The 13,273-nt window shown below is 61.9% G+C and overlaps 1 protein-coding gene across 4 annotated transcripts; it reads right to left on the reverse strand.

The window, feature by feature from the left end:
* Nucleotides 1-213: 213 nt before the first annotated feature.
* CARNS1 (carnosine synthase 1) lies at nucleotides 214-9,639 on the reverse strand. 4 transcript variants are annotated; one of them, XM_080815259.1, is made up of 10 exons: nucleotides 9,589-9,639; nucleotides 9,210-9,236; nucleotides 7,648-7,945; nucleotides 6,725-6,814; nucleotides 5,988-6,475; nucleotides 5,589-5,763; nucleotides 5,412-5,497; nucleotides 4,445-4,676; nucleotides 4,074-4,354; nucleotides 214-2,375 (listed from the first exon to the last, which is right to left on the reverse strand). In XM_080815259.1, exons 2-10 carry the CDS (start codon nucleotides 9,210-9,212, stop codon nucleotides 1,149-1,151), a joined length of 2,880 nt encoding a protein of 959 aa, XP_080671385.1. In that variant the 5' UTR covers nucleotides 9,213-9,236; nucleotides 9,589-9,639; the 3' UTR covers nucleotides 214-1,148. The 4 variants fall into 4 exon arrangements, with proteins under 4 accessions (XP_080671385.1, XP_080671386.1, XP_080671388.1 ...); XM_080815260.1 differs by lacking the exon at nucleotides 6,725-6,814; XM_080815262.1 differs by lacking the exons at nucleotides 7,648-7,945; nucleotides 9,210-9,236; nucleotides 9,589-9,639 and adding an exon at nucleotides 7,399-7,623.
* Between the last annotated feature and the right edge of the window lie 3,634 nt (nucleotides 9,640-13,273).

Raw genomic sequence — 13,273 nt, forward strand, 5'->3', positions numbered from 1 at the left:
AGACCCTCAGGTTTGGGTACCGTTGTGAGTGACCACGGCAGGCCCCTGCTCATGGTCAGCACAGAGGCCTGGCCAGTATGGTGTTTATCCTTAGCGTCAGAGGTACAAGTATCCCTTAGCCACCTCTCCCTCCTCTCTTCCCCAATTCCCATCAAGCTGAGTCTGAGGGGAGTTGTCCAAGTCTCGAGAACAGATGCCAGACCTTTCATTAGTTCATAAGCCTTTATTTGGAGAGGGATGCTTGCGGAGCTGGCCACAACTCCCGGGCTGCACAGGGGCAGAGTTATTGAGACAGACTCCCCTGAATCAGGAAGGGAGTGCAGACTTTCCTCTGCCAGTGCTGGTTAGTTATGCCAGAGGCCAATGCACCGAAGCTTGGTGGAGAAGGCGGGCGCTGCTTGGGAGGGGGCGTTCCCTCATCTTAAGGCCACATATGAATGAGGGCAGGGAGCTGAGTGCGGTTTAGGAGTGGAGCGGGCACATAAGACTTAGTAAAAGTGGAAACCTGGACCTTGTAGCTTGTCCCTTGACGCCCCAGCTACTGTGGTATGACCTTGAGGCAGTGATTGTTCCTGTCTGAGCCTGTTTCCTCATCTGTAGAATGGGACAATGGTGTCTACCTGGAGAGGAGATGGTTCCTGCTGATCCCAGGTCCCCAGCTTCTACTGCTCAGGCCAAACGAGGCAGGCAGGGCACTGCCAAAAGTTGTCAGCGGGCTCTAGAAATATCTTGGGATTTGCTAAATGAGGGTTGGGGACAGGCCGTTTCATCTCAGGTTTTTGTGGGATTTGTCCAAGGCCAGAGGCCAGCCAGCTTCTCTCTTCTTGCAGGGTGCAGGAAGAGAGACAGACATGGAGGGATGCCAAAGAGGGGCTAAGTTTGGGCCCATTCCCACCTCCCTGTGGTGTGCGTGTGTGCGCGTGCACAGCTGTTGTTGCTTCTCCGTGGCTAGACTCGTGGGGCAGGACTGGGGCATTTGGGCTGAACTGACAGCAAGAGGGGCCAGTGGCCCCCCTGCCATACTTTCTTTTATGACCCTTAAGCTCGGGAGGCCTTCGTGTCAAATGGCTTTGACACTCTGGAACAGCCATGAGGCGTAGGAGAAGGCCAGGCCAGGGTTGGGGCAGGGGTCCGGGGAGAGAGAGGCACTATTTGAAGTGGGACAGGAAGTGGGCAACCGGGTAGTGGGGCCCATCGATGCCCAGACCCTGGCAGAGGCCCAGCAGGCGGAGGCGAGCCTCAGCCGGGCTCTCCCCAGCACAGGCCACGCTGCAGTAGGGTTCCTCGTACTGGCCCGGCACCAGGATCTCCTCCAGCAAATTGAGGCGCAGCAGGCCCTGGTCGTGGAGAGCCTGCAGGGTCTCGCGGCTGGCGGTGGAACTCAGCACCTGCGGATGCTGGGACACCAGGCACATGACCCCCACCAGGTGGCCACGGGCCCGTGGGTGGGTGGGCAAGGCAGGCCGCAGGCCGCAGGCCACCATCGCTGCCGCCAGCAGCAGGTCCACACCATAGAGCTCCAGGATCCAGTCTCTCAGGTAGAAGCCGCCCATGCGGGGGTTGATCTCGATCAGTTTCGGCCCAGCCCCGGTCAGCTTGAGCTCCACATTGAACACCCCGTCCAGCAGCCCACAGCCCAGGCAACAGCGGAAGGCTGCCTGCACCAGCTGGGCCTCCTGCTCCGGGGCCAGCCCGGTGGGCATGCAGGCTGCCGTCTCCGTGAAGCCAGGCAGCCTCGTGGGGCCGTTGTCGGAGACGAAGGCGGCCAGCAGGCGCCCTCCGAACAGCACCAGGTCCACGTCGTGCTCGGTGCCCTCGACGAACTCCATCAGCAGCATGGCGTTGCCCCAGCCCAGCCCAATGCCGGGGTGGTCGGCCTCCCCCTGCAGGTCGCGGGCGATCCGGGAAAAGTGTTCGTGGCACTGTGGCGCGTCCTCCACCAGCCGCACACCCACCGCGCCCGCCCCGAACTCCAGCTTCATGACGCCGGGCAGAGGCACCTGGTGGACAGCCTTCTCCACGTCGGCCTCGCTCTCCAGCGGGCAGCAGGGCACGGCGTGCAGGGAGGGCGCGGGCCAAGGGGGCCCGTGGCAGCGCAGCAGGTGCAGCTGGGTGCGGCTCTTCTGCTTGGCCAAGCGCATGGCAGCCGGGGGGCTGCAGGGGAGCCCCAGCTCCTGGCAGAGCAAGGCCGTGAGCACGAGGCAGTCGTCCCAGTAGGAGAAGCAGCCATCCAGCTGTAGGCCACGGGCCCGCACCAGCTCCGCCAGCGACCGGGCGTTCTCTTCATCCCGCCGGTGCTCTGTCACATCGAAGTGGATGAAAGTCTGCACCAGCTGGGACGCAAAATGGTTGGGGTCCGACTCCACCAGGTGCAGCTGCGGAAACCACCAGGGCCCAACACATCCAGCTCAGCCCGTGCTGCATGCTGCGGGCGATCGGATGGGGCCTAGAGCATGGTTTGGGCCCGCAGGGGAGACAGACTTGCCAGTTCTAGGGGCTCAAAAAATATATGGATGACTGACTAAATGGCAGGTGCCGAGCTGGCACATCCAGCCCAGCCTGGAGGGGAGAGGAGGCAGCTGCTTAGGTGGGGAGCTGAGTAAGATTCAGCCAGAGGAAAGAAGGTGGTAGGAGGAAGAGGGTGTGATCTGGGCAGGAGGGGGCTAGAGCAAAGGGGGGGGGGGCTCGTGGGCTCATTCTCTGACCAGAGCTTGTAGGGAAACTACCAGGGTTGGGAATTGAGACAGGTGGCCTGGTGTCTTGGGACATCATCCTCTTGGTTGTCATTCACCCAAACAGTTCTGACCCTGGGGGTGCCCATGGAGGAATCCAGTGGGGCCCTGCACGCCAAATCTCACTGCCCGCTGGGGGGACACAGACCGAAAGCAGCTGGTTCCCAGGGCAGAGGGTGCTCCTGAAGAGACGGGAGCGTGGCTGGGAGCACCGTAACACTTGGCAGCATGAGGAGGGGAAAGACATTCCAAGTGGAGAGCACGATGTGCAAGGCAGGGAGGGAAGAGGCATGGGAATGGCTGGAAGGGTGAATTCCCAAGGGGGTGCTGTTGTACCGTGGAAGAGGGAAGAGGAAGCCACTGTGGTAGATTAGGGCCAGGAAGAACCTGGCTTGTGTTTTCTTATCTGTTTGATAGCGGATGAGAACATCTACTCTGCCGGCATGGCTTCAGAGTCTTTAATGTGAGGCCACTGCTGTGAACTTGATTCAGGATCTGTAAGCTGCTCCCCAGCACCCTTCTCGTGCCCTCAGGAATTCAACCCCCAGGGGCCTGCCCTTCCTGCAGGATGGGGTCAGGCTCCTTAGCCCAGCATTCAAGGTCCTGGTTCTGGTAGGAAACCTGAATGACGGCCCCCCCGCCCCTCCTGCCCGTCTGCGCTGGGCTCTTTTTGCCCCTGGAGGGCTCTGTGCTCTCCCCGAGGTCTTGTTTCACCGGGCTGGGACAGAATTCGACCAGAAGCCAAAAAGAGTTTAAACTTCTGGGTGTCTCCGTCAGTTAAGCCTCTGCCTTCTGCTCAGGACGTGATCTGGGAGTCCTGGAATGGAGCTCGGCTTCTCCCTTTCCCTCTGCTGCTCCCCTCCACCCGCTGCTTGTGCTCTCTCACTCTCGCTCTCTCTCAAAAACTAAATAAAATCTTAAAAAAAAAAAAGTTTTGGGACGCCTGGGTGGCTCCGTCGTTAAGCGTCTGCCTTCCGCCCAGGTCTTGATCACAGGCTCCTGGGATCCAGCCCCGCATCAGGCTCCCCGCTTGGTGGGGAGCCTGCTTCTCCCTCTCCCACTCCCCTTGCTTGTGTTCCCTCTCTCGGTGTGTCCCTCTCTGTCAAATAAGTAAATAAAATCTTAAAAAAAAAAAAAAAAGTTTAGATTTCTAACCTGGGCGGGGCAGCGGGCCCCGGCCCTACTCCGGGCTCTAGAGCCCCCATTGGGCCCGCCCAGCGCAGGCTCCGCCCCAAGAGAGGCTGGCCCCGCCCCAACGCCTTCTCCGCTCCCGCGCCCAGGGCGCGGCCTCCGCCACTGGGGCCGGGACTCCGCGCCGGCCCCGCCCCTCGCCCCGCCCACCTTGAGCCCGTAGCGGCGCGCGGCCTCCCACACGAACTTCTTGCTGACGCCGCCGGCGCCGATCAGCAGCAGCTGCTTGCCCTCCATGAGGTAGTGCGCGGACCGCCGCAGCATGGTCTCCACGAGCGGCGCGGCCGCCGCTTCCTCCGCCGCCGACCGCGGGCGCTGCGCGGCCCACAGCCCCTCGAGCGCGCCGCACGCCTCCAGACACGGGCCGCCGTTCAGCTCCAGGGCCACGGGGGTCAGCGCGCGGCCCTCCACCGTCAGCGCGAAGTCCACGCCTGGGCCGGGCCGGGGGCGCGGGCTCAGCACGGGCTGCCGTCCGGCCCCCCACGGCCCCCCGGTCCCCGCCCCCGGCGGTGCGCACTCACCGAGGAAGTCCGTGCGGGCCCGGCGCCCGCCGCGCTGCTCCGCGCTCAGGCCGGCCTCCAGGGCCAGCACTGCGGCCAGCGCGGCCTCGGCCCCCGCCTTGACGCGCTGTCGCACGGCCGCCACCTGCCCCGGCTCACCCAGGCCGCACCGGGCCAGTGCCACCTCCAGCGTCTGTGGCAAGGAGCTCTGGTGCCGCAGAGGCCGGTCCTCACGGCCCACGCTGCACACCACCTGGGCAGGGTGTGGCTGAGGGTGTGGGCCCAGGAGGAGCCGGCCCAGGACTAATGCACCCGCCACCCCCTGCCCCTGCACACCTACCCTTGTGCTGAGACCCAGGCCAGACCTCTCATTGGACATTCAAGTGGCCCAGGCCTCTGTGACTTCCGCTGCGCAAACCACTTTCCCCGCCACCTGCCCCTCTGGTCCTTTAGACCCTAAGGGGACTCTCCCCAGGCTTCCACCTGCGCTGGGGTCTCTCTGCTCCTTGGAGGTTCCAAACACGCTTGTTCCTAGCTCCTGCAGGCCTGGGGACCTGTGCCACCCTGATGTGCCCCCCACCCCAGACCTCCATGAGGGCAGGGTTGAGAGACTCTGCCTCAGGTTGGCTCAGAGCTGTGTCCCCAGGAGGGTCCCCAAGCTTTCTTGAGTTCCCCAGCGTGGAGGCCCCTTCTACAGGACTCCAGACACGGGCAGTTCAGGGACCCTGGGTCAGCCTCTTCTGTGGGTAAGAGCTCCCTGGAAAGAGGATTCAGCCCTGGGCCCTGGTACCTGGTACCAGGCAGGGCTCCTGAGGTAGGAAGGGTGGAAAGGCAGGGGAAAAGTGTCAGACCCAGGAGTCTTCCTAGAGACCACCAGGACTCCCCCCAGAGGTTATGTCTTCTCTCTGCCTGGGGGCCCTCAGCCCCTCATGAGGGCTGGGCTGGGGTGTGGCGGCGGGGTCAGGATCTAAACTTGGGCCAGGCTCACCTTGCTCAGCAGGGGCCTGTCACCCTGTGTCCGACAGACCACAGCGCAGATCCGCACAGCCAGCTCAGGGCCAGGTGGGGGGCTGCCTGGAGAAAGACGGTGAGGCCTGAGCCCGGCACAGAGCCGCTGGGAGGGTGAGCCGAGCTCCCGCTGCTGGCTGGCCCAGGGGGCTCTCACCTGGAAAGGGCAGTCGGGCAGGTGGGCACACAGCCTCCACCAGGACACTCTCCTCCTCCTCCAGTTTCTCCAGCAGCGCCAGCACCGTGTCCGCCACTGCGCCCAGCTCCACTCGCGGGTACACACGCAGGGCCTGCCGCCCCCGCCAGCGCCAGCCACTGAGCTTCACGGCCACCTGCAACGGGGAGGGGAAGGAGGCCTCCTTACCACCCCATGAACCTGTGGGGTACCAGAGGATCCAGTGTGTAAACAGAGGTAAGGAGGGAGGGGATTGCCACAGAGAGAGATGCCAGCAGGAGGGCTCAAAGTTGGGGACAACTTCGCAGCAGGACTGGGTAACCATCCGTGCGTCCCATCCTGCTGGCATCTGCACAGACCTCAGAGGCGGGAGCCTGTTACCTGCAGGGCATCGCCCAGGGCACCAGAGTGCAGAAAAGCCCCCACTTCCTCCTTCACCAGTGTCTCCTGGCCCTCTTTGCCACTCAGCTCCACCAGCCGTAGGCCCGGGCTGGCCTCCCCTCCCCGCAGCAGGGCCGGTGGCTTATAGGTGAAAGCCAGGGTCGCTGGCACGGCCACACCACCCTGCTGAGCCAGCAGTCGCCTTGTCAACAGCCTGTCCTCCAGCAGCCGGGCCAGCTCAGCCGAGGCTCCCGTGGGGCAGGTCAGGTCACGGGCAAGTTCAGCTGCCTCTCGACCCCGGCCAGGTCCCAGCCCCAGGCCCGCCAGGAAGTAGGTGGCTCGGCGTGGGGGGACAAAGTCATCCAGGAATGTCAGGCCCCCTGGGTGGAAGCTCACAGCCTTAGAGACCAGCAGGACCGCCTCGCCCGGCTGCCCGGGTGCTGGCACCTTCGTCAGCCAAGCAGGGGACAGGCAGAGGAGCATGTTTCCTGTGGGCAGAGGGAAGAGGGTTGCTGGCCAGGGAAGGCTTAATGCCTCCATGCCCTCCACCTCCAGCCCGGGGCCCTGGGTAGTGGGGGGCAGCTACTCCCGGAACCCACCCCCACTCAGAGCGTGGCAGCTGGCCCAGTGGAATGCAGGCACTTGCCAGGGTCAGTGGGTATTTCGGGATGTGGCCGGGCCAGGCGAGGGCTGCCCTTTCTGTAGGAGCGGGTGGAGGAACATGGGCACGTACTCACCCGGGCTCTGGACCCCACCCTCCAGGAGCACAGACAGAAAGGTGCTGGGGGATCCCAGAATGCATAAGGTCACCTCCGCACCAGGGCAGCCTGGGGGGGTGGGGGCGGGGAGAACATGGCCAAGCTCAAGAGGGGCTCCCCCTGCGATCTCTCTGCCTACCCTTCCCTGCCCCATAGCCCTGCCCTCCCCATGCCCCCCCCCCACCCCGTCCCTCGTCCCTGTCCCTCCGTCTGACCTGTGTCGGCTGAAAAGGGCTGGAAAGGGAAAGGGAAGCTGCCTGCCCATCCTGCCCCGGTGAGGCTGGCTCCCTCCTCTCTCTAGCTAGCCTGGAAGGTACTGGAGCCTGAGTGACTGGAGACCTGGGTTCTAGCCTGGGCTCTGACATTGACTTTCTCTGTGACCCGTGGCCCCCATGCAGTGCAGTTGCTGGGGGTGGGAAGAGGGGGGAAATGTCCCTGTGCCTCAGTTTCCCAGTCTGTGATTTTCATGTATTCTAGCTGGGAACCCTGTGTCCCCACAGAACTTTTGTGGCCACCCGATCTATAGAACAGATATAAAAATCAATACAAATAACACTGATAAAGCCGGGAAGCAGTTTTGGGTCCCAACTGTTAGCGGCTTCCACACAGCTCCCAAAACCCGTCTATAGGAGCTCCAACTCCACAGAACCTACATTACAAATCCCACGGCTGGGTCTTCTGGGGACAGGAGGGAAGCCTTGATCTCTGACTTTACCGGTGCCAGATGCCCTTTGAAACAATGCTTGCCTGCCCGAGGTTAACTGGCCTTGCCTCCCTGGCTTCAGATCCAGCCAGAGCCTGGGGGAAGGGGCTGACCTTGACAGGGATGGGAAGCAGGCTGGGCTGAGGGCATCTCCTCCCCGCCCCCCAGGGCCGCCCCCCTCCCTGGAGCCCCTGGGCACCTGTGCGGGGCACCTGGCTGCGGTCCTGGGTCTCCGGAAGGCCAGCTTGCTGCAGACAGCTCTGCAGGAGGCTGTAGCCGTAGACAGTCCAGGCCCGGGCCTCCGCCCCCTCGAGGGAGCCCTTGCAGTCCAGGCCCACGTCCTGGCGCCAGGAGCCAGGGAAGCAGCCTGGGGGCGGCAGGCCAGAGCCTCCTCCCCATGGACCCTCGTCTTCCTCCAGGTCCTTGGAGCCCAGGGGGCAGTCCCAGTCGGGACCCAGCGGATCCAGGGAGAGCTGAGAGGGGCAGAAGTGGTGGGTCTGGGGTAGATCGAGCAAAGGGCCCATTAAGTCACTCAAGGGTATAAGCCCTCCACACCCCTAACCTTGGGCTATGTTCAGGGCAGACACTGTCCTGGGAACCAGGAGGGGATGGCGTTGGATTAGGGGGTGAAGGCCTGTCACCAGGAACATGTAGGTAGGGGTGCTTTGTAAACTCCAGGTACAGTGCTCCAGGGGGGCTGGGGGGGAGGGTAGAAAGCCATGTGCCGCTGGCTGGACCACTGCCCCCCATCCCACGCTGAGGTCTGTCCTAGCTCGGTTCGTAGGACTAGACGTACGTGTTGGTCTGTTTTGTTCGCTGAAGCAGTCCTAGCACACCATAGCTGCTCAGCAAACACGGATTGAAAACATATGAAAGAACCAAGCAATCGCTTGAGCTGCTCATTCCCCTCCGGCCTCGGTAACCTGTCTATCACCATCGTGGAGCTCTGCTGAGACCTGAATGTGTAGACGAAGCTGTCCCATGGCCACCCGGGTAGGCCTTGAGGACCTACTGTGTGGCTGGCCCTGTGCAGGGCACTGGTAGGGGAAAAAGCCGGTGCCATTTTCAGATGTTCTGAGTCACCGAAATGCTTTCTTTGGACGGCATTTTGCACCCCTGCCCCTCTCTGAGGCAGGCTAACTCCCAATGAGGCTACTCAGACTCTGTGTGACCATAGGTGGGGACAGTAGTGGGCTTATCCTCCGGGGGACAGTCTGAGCAACCTTGGCTAAGTGACAAGGTTTCTTTGGCCTTGGGGGGGGGTCTGGTGTCTGCCCCGTCCCACCCCACGAGACCGGTGAGGCTTAGCCTTCAGTCACGGGGATGCAGTGTGCTGCGGCCGGGAGGGCACGTCTGCGCCTGAGACCTGGGCTCAAATCCAGGCTGACCGGTTCCAAATTCTGAGCCTCGTGCCTTCTCTTAGAAAGTGTGTTCCAAAAAGAAGAAGGTGTGCGTCCCCTGAGAGCCCAGACCGTGCTCTCACTGCTATGTCCCCAAGCCTGGAATGGTGTCAGGTGCATAGCAGGGGCTCGAGGGGTGTTGTGGAATGAATGACCGCCGAAGGGGACCACCTGTGCCTGTCCCCGGGGGCTGCTGGGGGAGCCGGAAGTGCCTGGCCCACGCACCGGGGGCCATAGGTCTGAGCTGTCTGCACAGGGGAGCCCCCAGGGTGAGGCTCTTGGGTGCCAAACGCTGCCCTCTGGGCCCTCCCTCTGACAAGCGGCTTGGGCCCTTTGAGGGAAAGTAGCAGAGGAGACTCACCATCTTACAGGTGCAGTGGCTGAGAGACTGATGGCAGAGACAGAGAGAGACAAAGGAGGGAGTCAGGGCAGCGTGGTCTGCACCCCATTGCCCAGCCCCTAAGACTCTGGAACAGAGAAGTGACTGCCGAGGCCCCGGGTGTCCTGACCCTGGCAGGTGTCCAAGGCTGCCCCACCCCCACTCCAAGGAGGCTGTGGGATTTCTGCGGCCCGGACCCCGGGGGGTCTGCCCCCGCCCCCAGAGCTCAAGCCTTGCGGGTTGCGCCAGGCCCCATTGGGGTCCTAGCACCCCGCCCTTCCAGCGGGGGGCGCGCTGAGTCCCCGCGGCCCCTGGCCCCCCTCCCTGGCTCTCCCGGGGGCGCGGGCTGGAGCCGGGGTACCTGGAGGGCTGCAGCGGCTCGGCGGGGCAGGCGGGCGGCGCGCAGCGGCGGGGGTTTGGCGGCGGCAGTGGCGGCGGCACAGCGGGAGCGGGCGGCGCCGCTTTATATAGAAGCGACCGGGGCATGCCCAGTGCGGGGCGGGGGCGGCGCGGGGCCCGGCCGGCACCCCCTCCGGCCGCCCCACCGCTCCGGTGGAGACACCCGCCACCCAGCCCGACACCTGGGCTGCAGGGTGGAGCCAGGGAGGGAGGGCAGACCAAGGGAAACAGAGGATCACAGCCACAAGGCTGTGGCGACGAGGGACAGAGGGACAGAGGGACAGAGACAGAGTCCGGAATGGAAGAGGGATGGAAGAAAGGGAGCCGTACAGAGGAGGAGGGGAGGGGGAGAGCACGAGAGGGCAGAGAGGGGTGTCAGGGCTGCCCTTGGCCTTTGGGGGTGGGGTGGCCAGGAGATCAGTCAGGACACAGGATCTGGAGTCCTGCCCCTGGATGGAGTCCTGGGCGCCCCAGCACACCCAGCCCCCAGCAGCCGGCCTCAGCCATGAGCACTGTGCCTTAGCCAGACTCTCCCAGAAAGGCCCGGTGGGACAGGGATCCCTGTACGTCTGTGGGGCTCCTGCCTCACCTCTCCTGGCCCCTGTCAGAGTGGGGATCAGTCAGTAAGAGGACCCCACAAGGGCAGGCCCAGTTTCCCGGGAGACCCTCTGCCCTGCAGGGGGCCAAGAGGGAAGGGGGTGCCCATGCTTCAGGGTTCCAGTGGATGTGAGCCCAGGAAAAGGGGTGTGTACCTGGTCTGTCTTGCCTATTGACACCCACGTCTGCTGGACGTGCCTGCAGTGACACCCAGTCTCCCCAAGACACATACCTTGCCCCAGGTTCCCTTACCCAAGCACTCACAGAAAACACCTCAAGAGACCCGGCTCACGACCACAAATTCAGGGACTCACACCCTCTCCTTGAGTGTCACGGGAGGCAGGTGTCAATCCTAGCGCCAACTGTGGGACCTGGGCACTTCCCCTTCCTGGTCTGAACCTCAGTCTCCTCCTGCCTAAAACGGGGCTAGTTCCCATCTCTCAGGGCTGTGGGGAGGGTTAGTACAGGGTCCCCTGCACACGCACCACACGTAGCCTGTGATTACAATTCCCCCAACTTACAGCCTTAAACCCACAGCTTCTCCCTGCCTGTCTCCGAGTTAGAGACTCCATGGTTGTCCCTGAGAACCTTCTGGGCTGGGGGTCCCGTGGCATCTGTGGGGGCTGAGGTGGCGGCTTTGGCTGTACAGAGGACCCACCCCTGTCTACCACTGAAGGGACTCAGAGGGGAGAAATGATTCATCCAGCGTCCGTCCAGCCCAGCCCACATTCCCCACACAGCTTTCCAGGGCAGGCTGCTCGACGCCCTCCCTGGAATGAGGTGTGGCCACTAGAGAAGTCCACTCTCTTGCCGCATGGGTAGCCTGAGCCCCACCGCGATCCCACCGGTGGAAACGGGGGACACAGATGTCATCAAGAAGCATGAGCTTAGGCCCTTAACAAGAGTTAGAAACCGAAATTCAACTGAGTAGATGTTAGGGATTTGATTGACTTTACTCAACAATTCACATACTGGGCAGCAGCCCATCTAGCAGAGAGAGGAAGGAGCCCTGAGGCGCCGTGCAGAGTGAAAGCCTTATAGGCAGAAGGGAGCAAGGACTAGGAAGTTGTATGGGCAAAACAGCAGGTTGGGTTTTGCAAGTTCGCCTTCCTTTAGGGGATGGCAGAGGTCTATCAGGTGACCTAACTAGTGCTGGCAGGTGAGTCCTGATCCTTGTTTTAGATTCCGTTTCTGGGGGCCCCCGGGTGGTTCAGTGGATTAAGAGTCTGACTCTTTTGTTGTTGTTGTTTTAAGATCTTCTTTATTTTAGACAGAGAGTGTGCACAAGCGTGGGGGCAGAGGGTGAGAGAGAATCTCAAGCAGACTCCAGGCTGAGCTGGAGCCAGATGCAGGGCTCGATCCCGCAGCCCCTGAGCTAAAGTCAAGAGTCAGACGTTCCACAGGCTGAGCCACCAGGCACCCCATGTGTCCCGCTCTTGATCTCAGCTCAGGTCTTGATCACGCTGCTGGTGAGAGGTGGAGCCGGGGTCTTCCATCCACCAGAGTGTGTACACACCGCACAGAGAGCGATCTTGGGGCTGGGGTGGGAGCTTTTATCTCATTATCTATAGGAGAAAATTGAGCTCAGACATCGAGAGGACATTTCCTATACAGGGACTTTGCAGGGAGTCTGAGTTGGCTTCCGGACAGTGTGGGGATGGGGACTGTCTGGGGTGCGTGGGAGTGCAAGATAGAGACCACGCACCCTTCCCCACGACAAGGTGGGGATCCATCTGCCCTTCTGCTTTTTAAAAAAGTGTATTTATTTATTTTTAAGTAATCTCTACACCTAACGTGGGACTCAGACTCAACAACCTCGAGATCAAGAGTTGCATGCTCTTCCAATGGAGCCAGCCAGGAGCCCCTGTCTTTCCACTTTTTTGCTTAGCCCCCACTCCTGTCCCCGGGGCTGACCCAGGCCAATGGACATCTTTGGGTGCCATCCCAGCTTCAGTCCCAGCAGACTGAGTGCCATCAGATTCCCGAGCCCCCCTTCCAAGCAGGTTTGTCGGGAGCTGGGACTGCCAGGTTTGCTGAGTATGGTTGTTCAGGTTGCTCACTGCACAAAAGCTCCCAGCTGAAAGTGGTCACTTCCCCTCTGCCACATAGGGCTGCATGTGGCTGGAGAAGAGCTGTCTTTTCCCAACTAGCACACGGTGCTGTAGGGGCTAGCACAGCCTTAGGAGGACAATGTGTACAGAAAAGTGTTCACACGAGGAGGGAGCTAGTTTTCTTCTGGTCTGATACCCCCACACCCTACCCACCTCAGGGTCCCCACATAGATGTTTGATAATGGCACCTGCCCAGAAAATGCTTCCCTGAGCAGAAAAGGCATTGATTCAGCCCTAGCTGGAGGAGTCCTGCCAGAGAGCATTTGCCCCTAGGGTCTATGACCAGTGGGACCCACTGTCACCATGCCCCCCCCCCCCCAGCCTCATGATAGATTCCCGGACCTGGGCTGAGGTTGCTGCTTTCCTGCTTCCCCACCCTCCGAGCAGAAGAGTGAGCCCTTGGAGGGCAGGGAGTCTAGGAGCTGACTCCAGGGGTAGGTCCCCCGACCCTACCTGCTGCAGAGCCTGGACTGCATTTGATGCCCTAAAGCTAAGGTATTGTCCAGAAGGCACAAAGACCTGAACTCTAGTGGCTCTAACCCCTAACGGTGATCTTGGGCTGGGCACTCCATTTCCCCTTTCTCTAGTGAGGTTATCAGTGCTGCCTGCAGAGGGGGAGGGGATCCGAGAAAAGGTTCTGGGAAGTGTGGGCAAGTGGGTTATACTTAAGCTACAGGTACTTTAGTGGGGCAGGGATGAGGGAGGGAGGGCCCTGGAGGTTCTCTTTAACTCCCAAGGGCCCAGATGCTGCCCCACATTCCAAGGGGCTGGGACTCAGGCTGGGGCAGGGCCAAGGGTGTGGGTGGGAGCAGGAGAGAGAGCATCCCCAGGAGGACAGACCTGGGTGAGCGCCCAGTTGTAGGGGACAGGTTCATGTCTGCTGATGTGGAGGCGGGGGTAAACCTGGGGTCTGCCACATGCTGCGAGATCTTGGCTAAA

Source organism: Martes martes (assembly GCF_963455335.1).
Source record: "Martes martes genome assembly, chromosome: 10".
NCBI classification, from domain to species: domain Eukaryota; kingdom Metazoa; phylum Chordata; class Mammalia; order Carnivora; family Mustelidae; genus Martes; species Martes martes.